Below are 25,374 nucleotides of genomic sequence, written 5' to 3'. Positions count from 1 at the left end.
GGTCATTAACTAGCCTAGTGGCTTTAAGTAAGCAAGTTGAGTGTGATGCAGTCGTCCTACTTAGTTGGAAAAGTTGGCCCCAAATCATTGCAATCAGAACTCTGCATTTGTTTAATTTTTAAAACTTTTGTTCTTTATTGGGAAAATCTTGACCTCTCTTTCTTTAACATTGCACATCTAGTATTTTGTCCTATCAAACATGAATGTCTAGAGGTTCAGTCCATGAGACATAATAATTATGGTATTTCTTAAATGCTTGCTATGTGCCGGGCACTGTACTAAACGCTGGGGTGGATACAAGTCAGTCGGGTTGGGTAGAGTCCCTATCCCACATAGGGCTCACAGTCTCAATCCCCATTTTACAGATTAGGAAACAGGCACAGAGAAGTCAAGTGATTTGCCCAAGGTCACACAGCAGACAAGTGGAGGAGCCGGGATTAGAACCCAGGTCCTTCTGACTTCCAGGCCTGTGCTCTATCCATTATGCCCTGCTTCCCTTGGGCTCAAACTTCCCCACCTGGGACAGGAGGCACCAGGCCCTGACACAGCAGGGGTAAGTGGTCTCCCTTGGGAGCGGCAGAGCAAGCTGCGGGTGGCGCCTGAACAGAGGTACGAGGGAGTGCTCAAGGACATTGTCACGAGTGGTGGGCTCATGGGTTATCCCTGAGGTGGACCCTTGGACGGGGAGACTCAGCCTGGTACAGTCACACCTGCTTTCCCACTTTTCCACTTCAAAATTTGCGGGTAGTTGTTCTCTCCACCAGGAGAGTATCATCGGCCTTTCCGTGTCAAGGAAGAATGAGGCGAAGTTACAGATGGAACAAGAAAACATCCCAGGTTAGTGAGGGATGAGCTATTGGGTGTTAATCCACATCACTGGCCTGGCAGTCCCTGCAGTCCCATATTGCAGGAGGGATAGCAGGGGCAGCAGGAGGTGAGGTTGAGGATCTCTGCCCCTGGCAGTATGCCACTGGGTGCTGGGTGCCCTCTGATCCCGGTTCTCGCCTTTCCTCTTTCTGTCCACCCTCTCTTCTTTGCCTCACCTCTCCTCTGTTTCTTTCCATCGTCTTCTCCTTCCCCTCCGCTTCGGCAACAGTTCTCTTTGTCAAACAGTTCTCCGGGTTCCCGGGCCACTGTCCGGCTTCCTCTAGAATTCACCAGCCTACCGACCACCATCCTGGGACACTCTTACTTCATCCGTCCTCAGGACCTCCACCGAGACAACTCCTGGCCAGCAAAGAAAATGTTAAAGAGAAATCTTCCTGTTTCAAGAAAAAAGTGTACAAGGTAAGGATTCAGAGGAAGGGAGAAGGCATGCACTTTGGAGGGAGGGATAGTTTCTTATATAAACTTAAGATGATATCAACTAAATTTGGTAGTCAGGGAATCTTTATTTGTGAACCAACTTATTGTGCGGCTTTTAAAAATATGATCTGTTGGAAAAATGAGTTGAATTTCCAGGTGGTGCGAGGGAGCATCTGCAGAGAGCGAAGGAGTCTCGTGACTGCGTCTGCACTGCTGACCTGGTAGCTGCCTCTCTATCCCCATATTGCAGAGGGGAAGCAGGGGCAGCATGGTGAGGTGGAGCAGGGGCACTGGTTGTGAAGAGGTGGGACCCAAGGTCTGATCCCCCAGCAGCACTGCCATTAGGTGCCCCCGATCCTTAGTGGGAGTACCATTGCAAGGGAGGCAGTGGCATTGTAGGGAGGGAGGGAGTTATTGGAGGGCTCCTGGGTGTCCCCTAGTTTACTTTTTAACTCACCACTCTTCAATGCTAACCTTCTTTTCCATCCCCTTCCTTCTCTCTTCCTTAAAAAGAAAACAAAGAGCCAAAAGAACTTCTCAGTCAAGCCCAAGGCCAGGATATAAGGAGAGGAGAAAAGGAGCTGACTGCCTGATAGAAAAATATAAGTATCACAAATTGTTTCTGGGATGGAGGATATTCTAATATTATTCTATCCAGTTCTAGCTTTGAAAACCCTGTTCCTAGCGATTCGGAATCTTCTAAACTTTCTCTCTCTGAAGTCAGAGAAATATAAATATGTTAACAGTTTTCCCCCACAGAGTATTTACCCAATCCATTTTCAGTGGAAAAAACTTGTTAGTGCATTTCCATACCTTTCATTTTAGTCAGAGATAGAAGGGAGGTGTAGCCAGCCTGAAGATAATTGCCAGTATGTAACAGATCATAGAATGAGGTTTATAAAAAAGAACTAAATAGGAAATTTAGATTAGATCAAAAGGACTTGTTAGTGTAAATTTCCACAGGAAATTTACTTCATATCACCTTAAACATCAAATATGTTGTATTATAAAATACTGTAATTTTCAAGAGTTTTGTCCCCTGACTATTGGTTTGGGTAACTGTTGTGAGGATTTGGATAAATGTGACTGAGAGAAAAGAAACTTCTACCCTATGGCAATCCTGTAGTGCTGCTAATATGGAGTGGATTTGGAGAAGGAATTCCTTCCCACTCTTGTCTAGGAAAGCGAAGGGGTGGTTTTACTCTCAATCCCAATGTGATTCTTTTCAGAAACTTGGACTGTCAACATCACCTGTGGGGTTTAGGGGAAGCATCATCAGGGTGGACGAGGTCGAGCGAGGAGGGCCAGGTGGAGAGATGCTGACAGCACCCAAGGTAAAAGAAGAGTGAAGAGGTATGGGGAAGGTGACATGAGGGTTACCTGGATTCACTAAGGGGAGGGAAAAGGCGGGGAGTTATCAGATTTGATTTTTGCTTTACATTTAATAGTATTTACTGAGCACCTACTTTGTGCTGAACACTGTGCTAAGAGCTGGGGAGAACACAGTGGAAAATAAACATTTCCTTCCCTCCAGGAAGCTGCGACCAATTGAAGTACAGATTTGGAGAAGATTCTGAAATGTGCTTGTTTTAAGAGAATTACCTCTTAACAAGTTACCTCATCTGTAAAAATGGGAATTAAAAAAAAAAATGTGAGCCCCATGTGGGACAATCTGCTTACTCTGTATCTACCCCAGCGCTTAGAACTGAGAAGCAGCACTCGGAGAAGCAGCGTGGCTCAGTGGAAAGAGCACGGGCTTTGGAGTCAGGGCTCATGAGTTCGAATCCCAGCTCTGCCACTTGTCGGCTGTGTGACTGTGGGCAAGTCACTTAACTTCTCCGTGCCTCAGTTCCCTCATCTGTAAAATGGGGATTAAGACTGTGAGCCCCACGTGGGACAACCTGATTCCCCTATGTCTACCCCAGCGCTTAGAACAGTGCTCGGCACATAGTAAGCGCTTAACAAATACCAACATTATTATTATTATTATTAGAACAGTGCTCAGCACATAGTAAGCGCTTAAGAAATACCATACTTGGCACCTAACTAAGGCCACTGAAAACCAAATTAAGCCAAATTACTCTTTTGGAGGCTTTTACAAAATGATAATCTTTAGTAGAAGTCTGGGGTAAATGGAAACTGGCCTACTTATGCCTAGGGCTTCATAATAATTTGTCAAAGGTGGGAATTCTAGTTGAGCATAGTAATATTTTATCTCCTGGTTCCTTTACTCTTTTGTAGATGGTTGTCAGTTGTCATGGAATGCCCAAAGTAAGACAAGCCAGCCACACCATTCAGACAATGACATAGTCCCTGATTATTATCATGGTAAAATGTATGATCTATGCATTGCTAATTCTGGATCACCACAATCTGTAAATAATAATGAGAGTTTTTCTTTAACCAGGAAATGACTGGAACAAGGATTTCAATTCTCCAAATGGCTCAGATTTTCCATTGGAAAACACACTGGAAAAATGAAGATAGCAAGGAAGACTATGGAACCAACGATCAAGAAACTATCTTAGGACCCAAACAAATTTCCAAAAGTTTATAAAAGCTCCACCTCAGGTCTTTATGACCAAGCCATTCCTGAAATCCAACCACAAGCTTTCAGGAAGTATGGGCAGAAGAGAAAAGTTTCCTGTGATATTTCCTTATAAATAATATGGTATTTCAAGTGTGAAAATTTCTGATGAAGGAAAAGAGGTTTTTGCTTTATGCAATATCAATCAATTACCCCTGGGTTTTTAAGGCCTGGCCTATTAAGAAAATAGAGAATGTTTGAGGATGAAAAGGAGAGATGTACTTCATGCAATTTTTACTCAATTTTCTTTTGGGTCTCAAAGGCCTCACCCCATGAGAGAGCAGAGAGAATATTTGAGGGGTTGAGGGAGAGATTTGCTTAAGATATTTCAATTTCACTTGTCTCCTATGTCTTCATGACCTAATTCATGCAAGTAGAGAGAACATCTGAGGTTAGAAAAGGAGAGATTTGCTTTAAGCAGTGTCTTCCCTTTAATTCTCTTCTGGGCCTTAATGGCCTGAGCAAACAGAAAGAATGACAATATTTGAGTTGGAAAAGGAGAGATTTTCTTCACGCAGTATCTATTTAATTCTCTCTTGGTTCCTTAAGGCCTAACTCTTTGAGGTAGCCGAACAACATTAAAGATGGAAAAGGAAAGATTTATTTCATGTAATATATCTCAATTATCTTCCGGGTCTTAAGGTAGAGAGACTGGAATATTTAGGGGGAGGACAAGGAGAGATTTTCTTTGTGCAGCATCTCTCACAATTCTCTTCTGGGCCTTTAAGGCCTGAGCAAGCAGAGAGAATATTTAATCCTCCAGGAAAAGGAGAGAATTGCTCCTTGCAGTATCTTCTTCATTCTCTCTCTGATATTTTAAGTCTAATTCCTTGAGAAAGGAGAGAATATTAGAGGTGGAAAAGGAGGTATTTGCTTCATGCAATATCTATTTCTTAACTCTCTCTTGGGCCTTTAAAGGCCTCATTCCTTGAGAGCGTGTTTGAGGTGGAAAAGGAGGGATTTGTTTCATGCAGTATCTCTCAATTCTTTTTGGGTCTTTGATACCTGAGCAACAGACAGAATACTTGAGGAGAAAAAGGAGAGAGTTGCTTCATGCGATATCTTCTTAATTCTCTCATTGGTCCTTAAGACCTAACTACTTGAAAGAGCTGGAGGAATGCTTTCTCTCTAACTTAATTCTCTCCTGGGTCTTTATGGACTGAGCAAAGAGAAAGAATGAGAGCATCTGAAGAGGAAAAGAAGAGAGTTGCTTTATGCATTATCTCACAATTCTCTTCTGGGCCTTTAAGGCCTGGGCAAGCAGAGTAAATATTTGAGGAGGTAAATGAGAGACTTGCTTCATGTTGTATTTAATTGGATCTTTAAGGCCTAACTCCTTGAGGAAGTGGAAATGGAGGGTTTGCTTCCTGTAATATCTGCTTCTTAATTCTCTTAGGTCTTCATGGCCTAATTCGACAAGCCCAATAGTATGAGTTTTTAAGTCCTAACTCCTTGAGAGAACAGAGGGAATATATAAGGAGAAAAAGAAGAGATTTGCTTCATGCAGTGTCTCTCATAATTCTCTTCTGGGTCTTAAAGGCCTGAACAAGCAGAGAAAATGTTTGAGGAGGAAGAGAAGAGACTTGCTTCATGCAAAGTCTTTACTTCTTGGATCTTTAAACTCCTCAAGAAAGGAGAGAGTATAAATATAAGAGGTGGAAATGGAGGGATTTGCTGCATGCAAATCTGCTTCTTAATTCTCTTAGGTCTTCATGGCCTAATTCCTCAAACCCAACAGTATGGGTTTTTAAGTCCTAACTCCTTGAGAGAACAAAGAGAATATTTGAGGAGAAAAAGAAGAGATTTGCTTCATGCAGTATCTCATAATTCTCTTCTGGGTCTCAAGGGCCTGAGCAAACAGAGAAAATATTTGAGGAGGAAGAGAAGAGACTTGCTTCATGCAATGTCTATTCTTGGATCTTTAAGGTCCAACTCCTCAAGAAAGGAGAGATAATATAAGAGGTGGAAAGGGAGGGATTTGCTTCATGCAATATCTGCTTCTTAATTCTCATTCATCCAATTGTATTCATTGAGCACTTACTGTTTGCAGAGCTCTGTACTAAGTGCTTGGAAAGTACAATGCAACAACAGAGAGAATCCCTACCTTGTGGCCTAATTCCTCAAACCCAGCATATTGAAAATTTGAGGTGGAAAAGGAGAGATTTGTTGAGTGCTAAATGAACCCCTCAAATGAACACTGAATGTTAGAAGAGATGAGGAGATTTGCTTCTTGCAGTATTTCCCTCATATTTCTCCCTCTAGATCTTCATGGCCTAATGACCTGAGAAATCATAAGGAGTGATGTACTTTATGCAATATCTCCCACTTAGTCCAACTGAGACTTTGAGGCCTAACTTCTTGGTAGAGCAGAGAGAATATTTGAGGTGGAGTGGGACTGACTTGCTTCATGCTGTATTTCCACCTTAATTCTCTTCTTGGTCTTCATGACCTAATGTGAGCTGAAAGAATATTTGAAAAGGGAAAGCAAATATTTGCTTCATATAGTATCTCCCACTTAATTCTCTCCTGAGTCTTTAATGCCTGTCCACTCAAGCAAATTTGAAGGGCAGTAGATAAAATAACTTTCTTGGTAATTCCCCTAATAATTTCTGGAAGAGTTTCTACTCTTATCTTTTCACTTTACCTGCAGTGGACAAGGGCATCAAGGCCCTGGGCTTCTGGGCAAATGAAACAGGTGTGAAAGGGAGGACACCTGGGGATTGTGGGGACAAAGTTTGAAATTCTAGTTTGGAAGTAGCGTGGACTCCAGATCCTCCTGGAGATCATGATGATGTTTGAACCGCTAACATTACGATAAAAGTTTTATTTAAAGCCACAAAACATTGTTATCTAAGGTTTTGCTTAATATATTCTGGACCTATAAAAAAAACTGAAACTTGTCCAATAAACTTGGGGCAATAACTTTTGCCTTTGATTCCCCATGAAAGCCGAAGGAAATAGAGATGTTCCTTTTCCAATATTCTGTTTGGTTTTTTTTTAATTTCCCTAGTAATATGCCCTCTATGTCCACTCAAGTGAGTTTGAGGGGCAGTGGACAAAAAAAGGTTCATGTCAATTTTCCTAATAATTTCTGGAAGAGTTTCTACCTTTATCCTCTCTCTCAAAGGACAAAGGCATCAAGTCCCTGGCCTCTGGGCCAGTGAAACAGGTATGAGAGGAAGGTGCCCACAGGTTGAGGCGGGCAAGGTTTGAAATTCTAGTTTGGAAGAAATGCAGATCCCAGCTGCTCCTGGATGAATTGATTTCTCCCCCTCTTCCCCTTTAAATTGAATGATTGTGTAGACCCTGGGACCTCCCTCTGGTTCCAGCATGTCTGTTAATGACCCTCCTGCCTGTTCTGCAGATACAGGAACTTGGAAGGTTCAACTCCGACTTCTGAAAAGCCTAAGGAGAAAGAAAAAGATAGAGCTTTGGTTGTGGAAATATGGGACCATTGTTTTCAGTAGAAAGAATTTGACTATACATGTTGGGAAAGAGAAAGAATTTAAGAGAAAAATCATTATAATTTTGTCATTTCTATTTTCTCTTTTTTCCTCTTAATTTACATTTGTGGTGAAAAATTGCCTCAAATGGGACCCATTTCCTCTAATTATGGCTGTAAATGATAACCTATTGTTCAGGAGAGAAAGTTATAAAAATATGCATGGTGGTTCTAATTCTTGATTCTAAGAGATAGCTCTATGTATTTATACAACTAATGAAGGATTTGACAATATCTCCTATCTTTCTGCAGTGCCAGCTCTAGTCTCGAAAGGCTCTGTGGACCGTACATCAGCTGCAGAAGAAGAGCGGACACATGTAAATCGGTCCCCGTCAGTACTTCAGGTCTTTATGATCCAAACCGTGAGAGTGGGAAAAGAGGATTTTGCTCATGTTCTAGCCTAGTGTCATCCCCTACAACATCCTAGGAAGAGCCTGGGTGCTGGATGGAGAGAGCGGGGTCGTCCCCACCTCCTTTAGGGTGGGAGGGGGAGAGAAAAGCAAATTTGTAGAGTTTTAAGGGACTGCAAAATTCTATAGTGGCCTATTGATTACAGTTCACTATTTAAATGACTTAGGCACAACCCACTTGTAAATCTTTTCCCTTCTTTTCTAATGTTTTAACAGTATCAAACCCAATTTTTATTCACACATTCAATGTTCAATGGAATGCTTTCACCCAATTCAGTTCAAATCAAACTCACACATCTGCATTCATCAAATTCATATTCTTTTAAAAGCCAAAATAAATAGTTTAAATAAATGCAACAAAACTCCTAGGGAACCCCAAACTCAAATGTTTAAAATTAAAATTAATCATTAAAAGATGACAAAGGCATTATTGACATATAATCATCACGTATAACACTCCAGGTCCATTGAACATGGTATGTGGAATTTTTTATGGTAAGAAATCATTCTTTCTAGATTCTCCTTTTGGGAAAAAAAAAAGATGGGAAAGTTTATCTCTGCCTTTTTGGCCATTATTAGCACAATGTTTTTGAGTAAAAAAGTGGAATGTGACCCAATCATCCTAACCTACTTACTCCAGTGAAAAAGTCAGCCCAATAATAAGAATAATAATAATGATGGCATTTATTAAGCCCTTATGATGTGCCAGGCACTACACTAAGTGCTGGGGTGGATTCAAGGTAATCAGGTAGGGGACAGTCCCTGTCCCACAAAGGGTTCATAGTCCTGATCCTTATTTTACAGATGATGTAACTGAGGCACAGAGAAGCTGGTCACCCAGCAGACATATGGCAGAGCTGGGATTAGAATTCACAGCCTCTGACTCCCAGTCCATGCACTTTTCAATAGGGCATGTTGTTTCTCAATATCTTCACAATTCCAGCTCTACATTTGTTTTATTTAAACACATTTGTTCTTCATTGGGAAAATCATGACCTCTCTTTACCATTGCACATTTAATCTTTTCTCCTAACAGCCCTGAATGTATAGAGGTTTCAGCCATGAGACAGGTGGAGGTTGTTTCCTGCCCAGGGCAGTGAGCACCACACTCCAACTCAGAGCTACGGTAAGCATTCTCCTCCAGGGGATGACAGAGCAGGCTCTGGTGGGCCTGACAGAGTGAACAGAGGAATGAAAGGGTGTGAAAGAAGATTATTGCGAATAGTTATTCCCAGAGTGGACACTGGGGACAGGGGAGAGAGCCTGACAGTGTCATTACATTCATAATGCACATGTTCGGCATTTAGTAAGCACTTAAATATTATTATTATAATTGGACAGGGGTTGCATAAGATTCTTGCCCTGCTTAGAAATGTTCCAGTCTCCATCTTGCCGTAGGAGTGGGACAGACACAGGTGGCTCTAGGAGAGATATGAAAGGCAAGAGTCAACAGATCTTCAGATTGGGACCTGGGACTTGTCTGGATTGCCTCATATAACTGGATCGGGGGTGGGAGGCGGGCACTAGCCTGGGGAAGGGGGAGGTGGGGCCGTGTTCGACTTGGGCTTGGTAGGATGCCCATACAATTGCGTAAGGCAACCAAACACCTCTTCTGCAAATTACATCCCTATCACGGGCCCTTCCCCCTAAGGACCTCAAAGGTTAGAGAAAGCTGTTCTCTGCCCCAGGAAACTTTTTGAATCAGGGGCCACCAGCAGCATTGAGCATACTTCGGTAGCCAAGCAGGAGATGTTGTTCTTCCAAAGGTGACTCTGATGTCTGTCATTGCAAAATGCTTCGTTATTTGACCAGATTAAATACTGAAACACTGCCAAAACACTAAGGAACACAAAAGTTTTGCTGAAGCAGAGGCTGTGAAGTATAAATGCTCCTCGCCATGATCGACGCCATGCCTGAGTGCATAACTATTTCTTCCTAGTCTGAATCTACTTGCTCCAATTTATGGATTGCTTTATATCAGAACTGACCGGTGTTACAGGAAAAACAATCTCTAGTTCTTTTATTGAATTATATTCAAATTATGCGATGAAAACGTGTTATAGCAGAACTCAATGAGGTCAATGAACACAGTTCCTGCCCTCAGTGACCTCACAGTCCAAGTGGTGGAGGATAGACATATAGAAATATACTATTTAGTTGAACAAGGAGACGGTAGCTCAAGTAATAATTAGAGCAAGATAAAATGCAACAATTTATATACAATCTTCAGAAATCATACCACTCTTCATTATTGTCCTGCTTATTTTTTTCAAGCTGAACCAGAGGGGAAATTAACATCCAAGATCTCCTGTCCTACTCCTCTATTTCCACATGACTGGACAAGTGGCTGGTAAAAAGCCAGATCCTCAAATACATTCAGGGAGGTATTTCAATCAACAGTGACTTTTAATCCTACTTTAATTTCAGATAGTGTTAAATCACATTCATAACGCTACTCTTTTCTGGTCAGGCTCGGGTTGTTACTTTTATATAGAAAAGTGACCCATAATGAATGGCACTGAACACTGTGTTTATAAAATGGAACTCTGACTTTCTCCCTGCCTCCCACCTCAAAAAAAATATATTTTTCTAAGGCATGGTATAGTTCACAGAGATGAAGAAATGCTGGTGCTTTGGTTTAGCTGCTATATTCATATAGCAGTTTTATTTCCTGGTATTCAAAGCACTGACCCTTCTTCCTGGCAGTTTTGTGAACTATAAAGGAGGGCATTTTTTGAAGCAGCCGAGGCGCAGGGAGAAGAAATGAATTGACTCATCAGTTGGTGGAACAAGGATCAGGAACAGAAAGCAGTTTATTAGACCCCCATTTTTGTGTTCACACCAAGTCATGCCATCTCCCAAAACCGTGTAATCAAATGAGGTCATTAATCAAAGTACCAGGGTGGAGTGCAGTTGATTGGCTTCTCCTCCCAGATGGTCTCCAGTCTCCGAGCCCAGGATGAGAGCATCTCCCTTCTCCTTTCCTCTGATTCAGTCTCGGGAGCAAAAGAGATCTGAGGAGCAAGCACTTTGAAGCCACAGAAGTGCATCACCCCATGCTACAAAATAGGAATAAAAAGGAAATGGCAGTCATTCTTGCTGACTGTCACTTGCCTTCTCAGGCCAGATCTTCCTCTAGGCCCTCCTCTCCCTCAAATCCCTTTGGCTTCAAGTAACCAGCTACTACAAGAAAAAGGAGTGTTTTGGGGGTTGAGGTTTATTGAAAAGTTGCTTATTACTGACCTGACCTTGCTTTTTTTTGGTCCCATGGTACTTATTAAGCACTTACTATGTACCAGCCACTTTACTAAGTTCTGGGGTTGATGTGAGATAATCATATTGGACCCAGTCCCATGGGGGCCTCACAGTCTAAGTAAGAGGGAGGAGGATTTAATCTCTATTTTACAAATGAAAACTGCAACCCAGAGAAGTTAAATGACTTACCCAAGGACACACAGACAAGTGGCAAAATCAGGATTAGAATCTAGGTCTTCTGACTCCCAGGTCTGGGCTCTTTACACTAGGTTACACTGTTTCCTGTCATTTAAAAGTTTAGCCGTCACTTTCAGTTCTTAGTGAGCAAACTGGGCACAAATCCTGGGGTTTATAATGGAGCAAAGACTCAACTAATGGGTGACCAGAATTTTCACTCCTGAACAACCAAGAGTTGCCTGTCTGCTCAATGGTAAAGGTTGGTTGCTTTCTGGGGAGCGATCATCAAAATTAATGACTAATTTTTTCATTTTTCCATTTTTGAGTTCTTCATTGAGTTCATTTTTGAGTTCTTCATGATCATGTTTGTTAGCCTTTGCCACGGCACCCACCGCCATTAATCCTACATGCTAAGGAAGCTCAAAGCATGTGACAATCTTACACTGGCCTGAGATTAAAATCTTTGTGGCTCAGTTTCACTTTTAGTCTGCTTATTTAGTGAGCATCAGGGACTACTCACTTTTTCTCCCCTTCAGTCCCCTAAAAGATGGTATGACATCTTTATTGCTGAATTGTACTTTCCAAGTGCTTAGTACAGTGCTCTGCACACCATAAGCGCTCAATAAATACTAATGAATGAATGAATCTATTGCAAAGGAGGAGAAGCAGTGTGTTCTAGTGGAAAGAGCATGGGCCTATGAGTCAAAGGACTAATCCCATCTCTGCCCTTGTCTGCTGTGTGATCTTGGGCAAGTCACTTCACTCTGCCTCAGTTACCTTTTCTGTAAAATGGGGATTAAGACCATGAATCCTATGTGGGACAGGGACTGTGTCCAACCTGATTAGCTTGTATCTTCCCCAGCGCTTACTATAGTGTCTGGCACAACATAAGCACTTAAATGCCATTAAATTATCTAAAGGAGGATTGATAATGGGGTTTCCACGTGATCCTGTCACCTGTTTGAAGTAGATTTCCAGGCAGAAGCCCACTGGCTTGCACCCAATTCAAAACCACCTTAGGTTAATTATGCTCCTCTGGACTCACTTTTTCCTGCTCAGGGTGGAGCAGCAGGAGAGGTCAATGGAGATTCCGGGGATATAAGGAAACAAACATTCATACTTTACCTGTAGGGGCCACAGCAGGTAGCGAAAGTCACCACTGGCTCCGGCTTTGGAAAAGTTCTCAGTATCTCCACCAGTGGTAAAAGACAGAAGGGCTGATTTGTTCTGGAATGGCAACATAGAGAGGTTTTTGCAGATTGACTTTGTAATTAAAGCAAGGAGAAATAATGTTAATCTGAAACACTACACAGAATTTTCAACCTTGGAAGGAGAATACGGACACCCAGTGCCCTGGTTACGCTCCTGCGAAGGGGGAACCTGGGCAAGGAATGTGCCTACCAACTCTACTATACTGTACCCTCCCAGGCACTTAGTACGGTGCTTTACACACAGAGCAAGGAAAGACTGTAAGGTTGTCCTCTAGATTGTAAGATCATTATAGGCAGGGAATATGACTGTTTATTGTTATACTGTACTCTCCCAATCTTTTAGTAGAGTGCTTTGCACACAGTAAGTGCTCAATAAATACTGTTGATTGATTAACCTCTCAAGGAAAAAGAAAGGGGAACCTCTCTGTAGGTCAATGTTTCACGGGAGTGTGCAGCCAAACTAAATGGGGACGGGCCCTGGAAGAAAAATATCCAAGTTCAGCTGTTGGCAGAAACAGACAGAACCACACCTGAATGGAAAATGGGTGCTCTGCACACAGTAAGCGCTCAATAAATATGATTGAATGAATGAACGAACCTCTGGCAACAGAAGCACATTGACTATGGATGCCCCAGTGCCAGAAATCATGGAATTAGTATATATTGCCATACAACAGTTAGGACTCTTATTGGTTCCATGAAGATCAAGTGCTAAGCAAAATAATGCTGAATGAAGTTTGGTTCCCCTAGTGAATAATGGAAAGTACATTAATGCATTTCCAAGGTTGTTGTTTTTTTTTAATGATATGTGATATGCACTTATTATGTGCCAGGTACTATATTAAACACTAGGGCAGATACAAGATCATCAAGTTGGAGAGAGTCCCTGTCCCATGTGGGGCTTAAAATCAAAGTTAGAAGGAGGAGGATTAAATTCCCATTTTATAGACGAGGCAACTCTGGCAGAGAGAAGTTAAGTAGCTTGCCCAAGGCCACATAGCAGAGCTGGATTAGAACAGGTCCTCTGACTTCCAGATTCATACTCTTTCCACCAGGGCACACTGCCTTTTCAGGATCTGCCAAATCAACCTAAACAATGGCATACTGTCATCTATGCTAAACAGATGTCATTAATGCTAAATAAAAATGGGCTTTAAATCACTGAAGTCAAAATATTTCAAACCATCATCCGTGGTATTTATTGAGCGCTAACTGTATACAGAGTACCAGGTACTTGGGGGAGCACAGTACAACAGGGTCGGCAGATATGTTTCCTTGTCCCCAAGTAGCTTACAGTCCAGAGGGGGAGACAGACACTAATAGAAATAATATGCAGGAGGGGCAGGTGTCAAATGCCCAAAGTCACAGAACCAAATGAGTAGATGACAAAGAAGGGAAAGTAAGGCCGGAAAATGAGGCCTTAATTGGGGATGGTCTCTTGAAGGAGCTGTGACTTTAACAAAGCTTTGAAAGTGGGGAGCATGGTGATTTGGCATATTTGGAGGGGGAAGGAGTAAGGAAGTACTAAATCCAAGGTATATTTACCTGGAAATGAGAGAGTAGCATAAGAAAGACCAATAGTCACACTTTATCATGAAAGAGTGCTAAAAGAAGAGGGTTATAATGAGAGAATCCTTATAATGGCCAAAGTCCTGATGAAACATTTCTATAAGATCCAGTGCTGAAAGTTAAAAGAAAAAAACAAACTACCTGGAACTTGTCATATCCTACCTGGATTGCTGAATTAACCTTGCTGACCTCCCTGACTCCCATCTCTGGCTCCTCTAGTCCATGCTTTACTCTGCTTCCTGGATCTTTTTTTTCCTTTAAATCATTCTGCCACATCACTCCCACTCCGCGAAAGCCTCCGGTGGTTTCCCCTCCACCTCTGCATCAAAGAGAAACTCCTTACCATCACCTTTAAGGCACTCAATCAGCAATCCCCATCCTACCTTACCTCACTGGTCTCCTACTACAACTCAAACTGCACACTCTGTTCCTCTTAACACTGACCTACTTGCTGTACCTCCATCTCGTCTCTCTCGCCGTCGACCACTTGCTGACGTCCTCCCCTCCTGCTGGGAATTCCCTCTTCCTTCCTGGATCTCACTGAAGATTTTACATATTCACCCTGCATCCCCTTGCCAGTGAGAGATGGCGTGACCGTTTGCCAGAGTGGAGTAAGAGGAGAATGTTAATTACAGAAGAGGAGGTTGGCCCTCTGGGACAGAAGACCGTAATGAAAGATTGAGTAGAAACTGGCCCTCGTCATTGGACTCGGAAAGAAACTTGCTTTAAGGCTTGGATGGGGATACAGAGAGCTGGTTAACCAACCACATCTTTTGAACCTAAAGCGACACTTCCTGGGCCACCGGCTTTGGTTAAAAAGCATTTTACACATTTAGTTTCCCTTCCTACCCTTCCCCCCACGCCGGTACAAGAAGGAGGTGGGGAGGAAGGAAGAAGTGGAAGGGGTCGGGAGGATGTGGTTTTCCTGGCCTCAGATGAGAGAAACAAACCTCTCCTGCTTCTTACCTGCGGACAATGGTCCGGTAGAAGGGACAATAAGTCATGATAATGAATCAGTCCTCAATAATACAATTGAGTGTTTCCTGTGTGCAAAGCACTGCACGAAGCGCTCGGAAAAGGAGGGTATAACAGAGGTGGTAGACACGTTCCCTGACGTGTTTCGGGTGGAGAACCACGAGTCATGCCCCGATGCTATAAGGAGGGAGGCTGAAAGGGACTACTGCCTTGGGCTGTATGCCGACCAAGGCCCAACTCCTGCCAATGGTTCCCTGGCAGATCAGATGACAATATTAGTCATAATAATAATGATACTTGTGGTATTTAAGTGATTACTATGAGCCAAGCCCTATACTAAGCACTGAGGTAGATACAAGGAAATCAGAGTGGACACAGCCGCTGTCCCACATGGTCCTCACTGTAGGAGGGAGAACAGGTATTGAATTCCCATGTTACAGATGAGGAAACTGAGGTACAGAGAAGTTAAGTGACTTGACCAAGGTTCCACAGCAGGCAAGTAATCAGTCAATATTTCAATCTATCTTATTCACTGAGCACTTATTGTGTGCAGTGCACTGAACTAAGCACTTGGAAGAGTAAAATATAACAGAGTCGGTAGACATGTTCCCTGCCCACAACGAGTTTACAGTCTAGATGGGGAGACAGGCATTAATTAAAATAAATTAAGCGTATGTACATAAGTGCTGTGTGGTTGCAGGAGGGGGGATGAATACAGGGTGCAAAACAAAGTGCAAAGGTGACACAGAAGGGAATGAGAGAAGAGGAAATGAGGACTTAGTTGGGGAAGGCCTCTTGGGGGTGATGTGCTTTTAATAAGACCTTGAAGGTGGAGAGAGTGATTGTCAGATACGAAGAGGGAGGACGTTCCAGGTCAGTCAGGATGTGGGTGAGATGTCGGCTGCAAGATAGATGAGATCGAGGTATAGTGCCATAGGTTGATATTAGAGTGAAGTGTGGGGGCTGAGTTGTAGGCAGTCAGGGAGGTAAGGTAGGAGGGGGAAAGGTGATTGAGTGCTTTAAAACCTACGGTAAGGAGTTTTGGTTTGATACAGATTTGAACCACTGGAGATTCTTGAGGGGTGGGGAAACATAGACTGAATGTTTTGCTAGAAAAATAATTTGGGCAACAGAATGAAGTATGGAGTGAGGAGAGACAGGAGGCAGGGAGGTCAGTAGGAGACTCATGCAGTAATCAAGGTGGGATAAATGATTGGATTAATGTGGTAACAGTTTGGATGGAGAGGAAAGGGTGCTGGGGTAGTTACAAGATGATCAGGATGGACACAGTCCCTGTCCCACATGGGGCTCACTGTCTAAATAGGAGGGAGAAGAGGTATCAAGTCCCCATTTTACAAATGAGGAAACTGAGGCACAGAAAACCTAGGTGCTATTTAGTGGGGGTGGGGGTGAGGGTGATAATGAGAGCAGCAGTTAAAATATTTGCTCAGCATCACCCATTAGACCACTGGCAGCGCTGGGATCAAACCTGGAGCTAATGAAATAGAAATTCCTGCCCCTCCCATATGCCAAAATCCTGCCTCCTTTAACATTAACGTCAAACAAACTTTTGGATCTTCCCATATTTGCGAAAATGTACTTGGGGCAAGAACCATTTCCCAGCTAAAATGAGAAAATTTAGACATTTGATCCAACAAGTTAGAAGAAAATGGTCAAACGCTAGTGATGTAGAAATTGTGCATTTCAATTGTTGAGAAGCCTGGTGGAGGAAGCATAAGTCTGGTTATCAGAGGACTTGGGTTCTACTCCTGGCTCCGCCACTTGCCTGCTGTGTGATCTTGGGCTAGTGACTTCACTTCTCTGGGCCTCAGCTTCCTCAGCTGTATAACGGAGATCAAATATCTCTTCTTCCTTCCTCCAGACTACCCCAGTGCATATAATAAGCACTTAACAAATACCAAAATTATCAGAAACCCATCTTCACCCTTAGAACTTAACTGAGTATTATTCCAAACTGAAATCCCACAGCACATACCTTGAGAAAGCCAGTATCATAGCACTTTGGAAACTCAAAGGCAAATCCTTGGGCCAAGACCCTGTCCATCCAACCCTTCATGATGGCTGGCACACTGAACCAATATAAAGGAAACTAAAAATTAAGCAAAAACCTTCCATTAATAAGGTAGATATTCAGAAATAGATTTGCCAACTCAGTGGGACTTCTACACAGCTAGTCGGGTGTAATTTATATCTGCAAAGAGATTCAGGGAGGTTATGACTGGCTCTACCACGTTAAGGTTCCCGCCTTGCCCATATTTTCACAGGGATTTCCTCTTAATTTGATATACCATCAACCCCCCCCCCCCTTTATTTTGTAATGGCGCAGTCTGTGTTTTCACATGGGAGGGAGAGAAGTGGGGTCTGGGTCTGAATTTAATAATAAATTTTTATGAAATTAATAATAAATTTAACTCCTGGGTGAGTGTTGGTTGTAACAGGGGACCATGCTCGGCACAAGAAAGTGCTTCGTAAATAGTGTGAAAATTATTATCAGTCCTATTTTAACATCAGAAATCAGTCGGCGCTCTGAATAATTCTCCTGGATGTTTAATCTCCCATTGGAATCAACAAGAGTTCTGGGAATAAATAAAATGATAACTGGCATTTATTAACTGCTTACTATTTGCCAAACACTGTACTAAGCACTGCGGTAGTTACAAGATAATCAGGTCCTACATGGGGTTCGCAGTTGAAAAAGAAGGTTGAATCTCCATTTCGCAGGTAGGGAACTGAGGCACAGAGAAGTTAAGTGACATACCCACGGTCACACAGCAGATAAGCAGAAGAGCTGGTATTAGAACCAGAACCTCTGATTCCTGTGAGAGGAGATGCATATAAACAGCTAAGATTCTTTGCTCCAGTGTTGGCGAGGCACTTGGAGATCACGATTACTGCTGGACAACAGTTTACCCAGCCTCTCCTTCCTAGCTAGGACAAGAACACACAACTCAGGTCCCCTCGCCAACTCCAGGTTTTGCTACCTTTATAAGTAGCTTGAGTTTAGCTGTAGGAGAATCCCCTTTCACCCTTCTCTCATGCTGTCTTCTGGTGTGATGGAGAAGTAAAATTCCCTGGGGCCTAATTTGGCTGCCAGCAGAAGAGCTTGGTACCCTTAGAGGATACTTAGAGGAAACTTGCCCAAGGTCACACAGAAGACAAGTGGCGAAGTCGGGATTAGAATGCAGGTCCTTCTGACTCCCAGGCCCGTTCTCTAACCATTAGACCATGCTGCTTTGCACTTCTGCTGTTTGAGAGACAGGCCCAGACTCCAGAGTAACAGTTTCACTCTCGAGGCAAGTTGGAGATGGAGCTTATCCCTCTAGACTGTATGCACGTTGTGGGCAGGGAACGTGTCTGTTATATTGTTAGAGTGTATTCTCCCAAGCACTTCCTACAGTGCTCTGCACACAGTAAGCACTCAATAAATAGGATTAATTCATTGATTGAGAAAGGACATAATTCTCTTCTCTGCCTGCCTGTCTGTCCCCACACCCCCTTTTCTCCACCTCCATCTTACCTCTAGAGTTGAACCTTCAAAAGAAAGAAAAAAATGAAAATAAAAGAAAATGAAAAGAAAGGGTTTTTTTTAATTAAAAAAGCACTACTTTAATTCTCTTCTCCACCTGCCTGCCCCATCTCCATAACTGCTCCAGGCCTGCCAGGAGCGGGACTGCATCATGACTTGGGGAGGGGAAAGCCAGGACCCCTATCAGGGCAGTACAACAGCTGCGGCCCAAGTGATCTGAAGGAGTTATTGGAGTCCCCAAATCTCTGTTCGACCAACGGTGAATGGAGTTTCTAACACAGGGCTACGTGTTCCAGCACTGACCTGGAAGATCACTAGATCTGCTTCCTGCACCTTCTTCTGCTCCTCCACCACATCGCTGGCCAAACGCCCTGTCCGATAGGCCTCGTGCATCTCCATTCCATAATTGAAGCTTTCTGGGTTGCTCAGGGGACCTGGGGAGAATTGGATAGGATTCTGTTGCTCTCATCACTTCTGAGTGCGGAGATCCCAGAGATCTCAAGGGAGTGATCCCTACCTGCTTTGGCTCACAGCTGCAGGCTCCGCCTTGGACTATTACAACTGTCCACTTGTTTGGTTTCTTTGTGGGGGGGGAAGGGGCAGGGGGCAGCTGATGGATCTCTAGACTTTTCTTGACCGCAAGATTCACTTTGATGGCTAAGTTCAGAATGGATCACGGACTCCCATTCATCTTCTGGGGGCAAATCGAGTCTTCACTTTCCAGGGACCTGTGTTCTCCGTAGCCCCAATAATGTTGCTCCCATCTGGGTCTCTAATAATTTTGATTTTGAAGATGATGGGTAAGAACAATCTACTCTAATCTTTTTTTATTTCTCTCTCTCTCTCTTCCCTCTCCCCTCCTCCTCCTCCCTTCCCCCAGTCTTGGCACATTTTAGGATGTTGGAAAGCTTTAGATGGGTTGGGATGGGTGATAGCCCCTTGAGCCCCCTACAAGTCCCCTTTACCACTGACTTTTGGGACTCTGAATTTGTCTTTTATGCTCTTTTTGTATTTATATTATTTCATCTTTCCTCTTGTACCTGTCACCAAACCCTTCCCCTCCTTATTCTTCCACTGTGAGCCCCTGGAGAGCCTGGGACTGTGTCTAATTCTCACCCGGATAACCCTAACACTTAGGACAGTGCTCCACACATAATAAATACTTAATTTTTAATAATTAATGATAATTATCATCCTTATTAAGAGTTTACTATGTGCCAAGCACAGTTCTAAGCACTAGGGTAGATACAAGTTAAACAGATTGGACACAATCCCTGTGAAACATGGGGTTCCCAGCCTGAGTAGGATTTAATCCCCATTTTGCAGATGAGGTAACCGAGGCACAGAGAAGTTAAATGACTTGCTCAGGGTCACACAGCAGACATGTGGCAGAGCTAGAATTAGAACCCAGGTCCTCCAACTCCCAGGCTCATGCTCCACCCAGTAGGCTACGCTGCTTCTTTAAATATTGCTAAATAAATACCATAATTACTATGTATACATGAACTAGTTCAGACCTATAGAGTAGGTAAAATCCACCTCAAACCATCAATTTTGGTAAATGCAGGTTTAAATTGTGACAAAGACACAATCTCAGTGAATTCTGCCCACCAGTGAGGTAGTTCCACTTGGCTGCACGGGACAGGGAGAAGAGTAGCCTCTGGGTTTCCACTGGGTTGCTTCTTACCAGAGATATCTTTCCTCGTTGCTCTCGGCTCAAACTCCATTGCGTAAAGATCAGACACGGTGACCCGGCAGCCTTGTTTGCTTAGTACCGTCACTGCAATGTCCTTCAAGGATCCATTCAGGGACTTGGGCTCTTGATGAGCATAGACTATTAGTACATTCTTTCCTGGAGTTTAGAGAAAAAAAAGTTTCTCTGATGGAATTTCTCTGTCACAGTTAAATTTTTCTAACCTTAATTCAATAACGGGGAGAACAAAAAGTGTGAAACCATCTACTGACATCACCAAACCTCAGCAGGATCCATCATCAATAAATCGTATTTATTAAGTGCTTACTGTGTGCAGAGCACTTTACGAAGCGCTTGGGAGAGTACAATAGAGTTTGTAGACATGTTCCCAGGCCACACAGAGCTTCATCTAGAGGGATATAAAAAAATTATGGATACATACATAAGTGCTGTGGGGCTGATGGTGGGGTGAATACAGTCATAAAGTATTTCGTGCAAACCTGGTTATTGTGCCAGGCACTGAACCGAACACTGGAGTGGATATAAGAAAATCAGGTTGGATTCGGTCCACGTCCCACGCAACGGGTGCGATTCACGACATTTTTCCAGGCTTTGTTCTACAGTATGTTATGAAGTGTGATCCTTCAAGATGATCCTGGTTTTTTTTTTATGGTATTTGTTAAATGCTTATTACATATTAGGCACTGTACTAAGTACTAGGGTAGATACAAGATAATCAGATTAGGCACAATCCATGTTCTAATAATCAGATTAGGCACAATCCATGTTCCACATGGGATTCCCAGTCTTAATCCCCATTTTACAGATGAGGTAACTGAGGCACAGAAAAGTTAAGCAACTTTCCCAAGGTCACACAGTACACAAGTGGTGGACCTGGGACGAAAACCCAGGTCCTCTGACTCCCTTTGCACTTTCCTCTAGGCCACGCTGCTTCCCCGGTTTCAAATAGAAACTTTCTTCACGAAGAATTACCCCTTACACCAAATAAGTTCCTAATATACCAAATTGATTCGAGTCTAGGTCATGGTTTATCGACAGTTTTTAGATAACCAACTATGGAGCAGCTAAAGTGTCATTGGTAACTCTTAATGTCCTTTTCTCTAGACGGTGAGGGAGACAAGATCAAGGTCCGGTAAGTAGTGAAGGAAGCATCAGTTTGAATACCTTTTCCTTCCTCTTCCTCCTTTTCCTCTTTGCCTCTTTCTGCCCTCTTCCTTCTCCCCACCCCCAGGACACCCTCAGGCCTTTGATTCTCTACTCCCTAGTTTGTTCCCACACTCAAACCAAAGAGTGGGCCACCCTGCTTCTCACCTGCCATGTTCCTGTTGGCTGATTTTGCCTAGAGGCGCTTCCCTGGCTGAGAGTCTTGTGAAGAAGAGGGCTTCCAATAACCCTGGACCCTGTGTTTAATAGAAGCAATACAGGCAGTCTCTTGGGCACTTAAAAGTGCACTCTGATCTGAAAGAAAAAGCACAAGTTGATGGAGGAAGAGCATGTGATAGGCTGAGGAAAAGGCAGAGTTTTCAAAGGAAGAAAATAATGAGAATTGTGGTATTAAGTGTTTATTTTGTGCTAAGTGCTGAGGTAGATGGGATACATTTAGATCAGATACACTCCCTGTTCCACAGAGGAATCATAGTCTAAGGGGGGGGGGGCGGGGGGGTGAGAACAGCTATTTTATCCCCATTTTACACATGAGGAAACTAAGGCCCAGAGAAGTGATATGACTTGCCCAAGGTCACACAGCAGGCAAGTGGCAGAGCTGAGTTAGAAGACCTATCCCATTTTCTTAGCCTTCCAATTTCTTCTGGATAAAAGCATTTTTAATTCAAGCAAGACGGATCCAGCAAAACCTGCCCCCTTAGTCACTCAGCCTCTGCTATAAACATGTTTACATCTGAGAGCAGAAGCAGGCAAAAGGAAATCTTTGGGTAGTTGTGGTGCAAAGAGGCAGATGAATTTTACCCAGACCCTCTTCCCCATACATGATATGTGTGGCTCATGGCACAGTGTGAGGAAGTTACTAACACAAGGTTGCACCATTGCCAACACCTACTGGGGCCTCTGGGAATGGGAAAAGTGAGGGAATGGCAAGGGAGAAGAAAAGTGGAGAGGAAGGGGAGGGAAAGAGGAGAGAGGATAAAAGGGAACAGGGGAAGGCAAAGAAAGGGGAGGAGAAAGAGAGGGAAGGGGGAAGTAAAGGGGAGGAGAAAGGAGAGGGAAGGATGGAGGAAGGGAAGGACTCCATTAATTCATTCAATCGTATTTACTGACAGCTTACTGTGTGCAAAGCACTGCACTAGGCACTTGGGAGAGTGCAAATACAACAATAAACAGACACATTCCTTGCCAGCGACAAGCTTCCAGTCTGGAGTCGGTCAGTGCCACCTGGCACCAGGGCCCCATCCGCAGGCTCTCTCCAGGTGCACACTTTGGGGGTGCTCTTGGCTCCTGTGCACATCGGGGGTGCTGAGAGCCTCCTTCCCTGCCCGACTCAGCTGGTCCACCTCAGGGATGCCCCCCTACTGCTTGCTGCTGGCAGATAGGTGGCCTGTACCAGGGCTATCAGAACACAATGAGCTCAATTTGACTTCTGGGGGGTGAGAAGGTGGGTGGGCAGGGAGTTGACATTTTGGCTCCTCCTCAGGCCCCTCAGGCCAGGGGGTGGGGCAGCCCAGCTGCTTCCCGCCGAACTTCCTGCCCAGCTTTCTGTTAACAATGTCCCTCTACCGATGCTGAGCCCACAGGCGGGAGCCAGAACACAAGAGCTGCTTTTGATTCCGAGAAGAGCTACACGTAGCTTGCGAGTCACGGGTTCTCGACTCCTGCCCTCAAAAAGCTGTCTACTTTTCTTTCCCTTCGGCCCTGGCACCGTCACTTGTAAAATCCACTCCTGTCGAATGACTGGGCCCCACTCCACCTCACTCATGCCTCCCAATCTAGGCCCCAGAGTAAGAAGCAGCTGGCATTCTAACCTGTTCTGGACAGATTTTCTGGTGATACAGCCCGGCTGCTGCCCGGAGGTGCATGCGTATTGTGTGCGTTTGTGGAAAGACTGCCAGGAAGCAAACCTTTAAACTGTTCTAGACTCACCCCCAGAGAAGCAGCTTCCAAAAGCACCCATTCAAAAGCTGCTTCGGAGATTGTGGTTCATTCCAGCAATCTGCCAATTGGGTTGATACTCGCAGGTCCGGGGTGAGGTGTTGCTGCTTTGCCGCTGCTCTCTGGGCCAAAGAATGTCCTCTGTTGGTAAATAACTGTGACAGAGCGTTAAAAAGCAGCACGATTAGTACTGCCTGAAAATAGACCAGCCTTCTTTCTCCTTGAAAAGGAAGGAATGGCGGCCAGTGGCAGGGACTCCCCCTGCTGTCTGATTTCTCCTCCTCTGCCAACTCACCCCATTTTCAACTCCTTTTGTAAAAAAATGGTATTTGTTAAGCACTTACTATGTGCCAGGCTGGGGTAGATTCAGTTCTAATCAGATGGACACAGTCCCTGTCTCGCATGGGGCTCACAGGCTTTTAGGTCCTGTTTCCCCACTCCTCTGGAAGCTCCAGTGGTTGCCCTCCTTAACCTCCGCGGTTGACCTCCGCATCAAACAAAAAACTCCTCACCACTGGCTTCAAAGCAGTCCATCACCTTGCTCCCTCCTACCTCACCTAGCTACTCTCCTACTACAATCCAGCCTGCACACTTCACTCCTCTCATGCCAACCTTCTCACTGTACCTCGATCTTGTCTATCGCACTGCTGACCCCTCATCCACATCCTGCCTCTGTCCTGGAACACCCTGCCTCCTCAAATCCGACAATTACTCTCCCCCTCTTCAAAAATGTGCGTTATTGAAGGCACACCTCCTCCAAGAGGCCTTCCCTCACTAAGCCCTCCTTTCCTCTTCTCCCACTCCCTTTTGCGTTGCCCTGACTTGCTCCCTTTGTTTATCCCCCTTCTCAGCCCCACAGCACTCATGTCCATATCTGGAATTTATTTCTTTATAGAAATGTCTGTCTCCCTCTCTAGACTGTAAGCTCATTATGGGCAGGGAATGTGTCTTATTGTTATATTGTACAATCCCAAGTGCTTAGTACAGTGCTCTGTGCACACTAAGTGCTCAATAAATGATGAGTGAATGAAATAACCGAGGCACAGAGACGTGAAATGACTTGCCGAAGGTCACCCAACTGACAAGTGGCAGAGTGACATTAGAACCCAGGTCCTTCTGACTCCCAGACCTGTGTTCTATCCACTAGGTCATGCTGCTTCTCATGCTTTCTCACACTCATTGAAGTGCACCCGAACGAAGCAGAATTTCCTAGTGGAAAAAGCATGAGGTTAGGTTCTAATCAGGCAAGCCACTTAATTCTCTGTGCCTCAGTTTCCTCATCTCTAAAATGGAGATTAAGAATGTGTTCTTTCTCCTACTTAGACTGTGAGCCCCACGTGGGACAGGGATTGCATCCGATCTTCATATACTTATCTACCCCAGCTTTTAGTACAGTGGTTGGATCATAGTAAGCACTTAACCAATGTAATAATAATATGTATAGTAGTAATTATCCAATCCAACTCTAGGCTCAGAAAGTCCCAGAGGCCACACTAAGCTTTGGAAACGTATTTCCTGAGGGAAGAGACCAAATAGCAATTCCACAACTAGTGTAGCTCCACAATGGGATTCCTAACCTGCCTGAGGCCATTACTTGGCAGGTGATAGCAGAGGGAAGTATTCCAGACTGGTTCCTTCAGGCTGGCACATAGTAAACACCTAACAAATACCATAATTATTATATAAGTATGTAAGTGTGAGAGGTAGCTGAAGGGAAGATGTGACTTGGGTTTTGGCAGTTAATCAGGGAAGGCTTGATGGAGGAGGTGGCATTTTGGGAAAGCACCGCAGGGGAGAGAAGCTCTAATCCCTTTAGGTTTAGGTGGGAAGAGACTTCTGAATCTAGACTAACCAACTAGACAAAGGGAGAACTTTGGAGAAAATTTCAGCTGCTCCAGGAAGAGCTGGAGGAGCTGTTTGGCCTTTTGGAAAGAGCTTGGGTCTCAGAGTCAGAGGACCTGGGATATAACCCCACTCTGCCATTTTCCTGCCCAGTGACTTTGGGCAAGTGACTTACCTT

General features: G+C 44.0%; 1 protein-coding gene and 1 long non-coding RNA gene across 6 annotated transcripts; one reads left to right on the top strand and one right to left on the bottom strand.

Moving 5' to 3' along the window:
• Positions 1 to 1,197: 1,197 nt before the first annotated feature.
• Positions 1,198 to 5,923, top strand: LOC120638122. The gene is made up of 4 exons (XR_005659607.1): positions 1,198 to 1,287; positions 1,462 to 1,526; positions 1,819 to 2,639; positions 3,713 to 5,923. It is a non-coding gene; the product is annotated as an uncharacterized LOC120638122 (long non-coding RNA).
• A 949-nt stretch (positions 5,924 to 6,872) lies between these two features.
• On the bottom strand, positions 6,873 to 23,585 carry NQO2 (N-ribosyldihydronicotinamide:quinone reductase 2). 5 transcript variants are annotated; one of them, XM_007669081.4, is made up of 8 exons: positions 23,346 to 23,585; positions 21,564 to 21,710; positions 20,226 to 20,390; positions 18,842 to 18,972; positions 16,988 to 17,101; positions 12,362 to 12,463; positions 10,703 to 10,863; positions 7,185 to 7,297 (listed from the first exon to the last, which is right to left on the bottom strand). In XM_007669081.4, exons 2-8 carry the CDS (start codon positions 21,568 to 21,570, stop codon positions 7,276 to 7,278), a joined length of 702 nt encoding a protein of 233 aa, XP_007667271.3. In that variant the 5' UTR covers positions 21,571 to 21,710; positions 23,346 to 23,585; the 3' UTR covers positions 7,185 to 7,275. The 5 variants fall into 5 exon arrangements, with proteins under 5 accessions (XP_039766586.1, XP_007667271.3, XP_039766587.1 ...); XM_039910652.1 differs by lacking the exon at positions 10,703 to 10,863 and having other exon boundaries at positions 6,873 to 7,297; XM_039910653.1 differs by lacking the exon at positions 16,988 to 17,101.
• Positions 23,586 to 25,374: the final 1,789 nt, after the last annotated feature.

This window comes from Ornithorhynchus anatinus, chromosome X3 (assembly GCF_004115215.2).
Source record: "Ornithorhynchus anatinus isolate Pmale09 chromosome X3, mOrnAna1.pri.v4, whole genome shotgun sequence".
Taxonomy (NCBI): Eukaryota; Metazoa; Chordata; class Mammalia; order Monotremata; family Ornithorhynchidae; genus Ornithorhynchus; species Ornithorhynchus anatinus.
Note: the sequence above shows the minus strand (reverse complement) of the source record. Positions and strands in the feature narration are given on the sequence as shown.

Coding starts and splice junctions, on each gene's coding strand:
- NQO2 (XM_007669081.4), bottom strand. Junction 17,102..18,841: donor CAGATCTAGTGATCTTCCAG/GTCAGTGCTGGA, acceptor CTTAATTTTTAG/TTTCCTTTATATTGGTTCAG. Junction 12,464..16,987: donor ATGATACTGGCTTTCTCAAG/GTATGTGCTGTG, acceptor TTGCCATTCCAG/AACAAATCAGCCCTTCTGTC.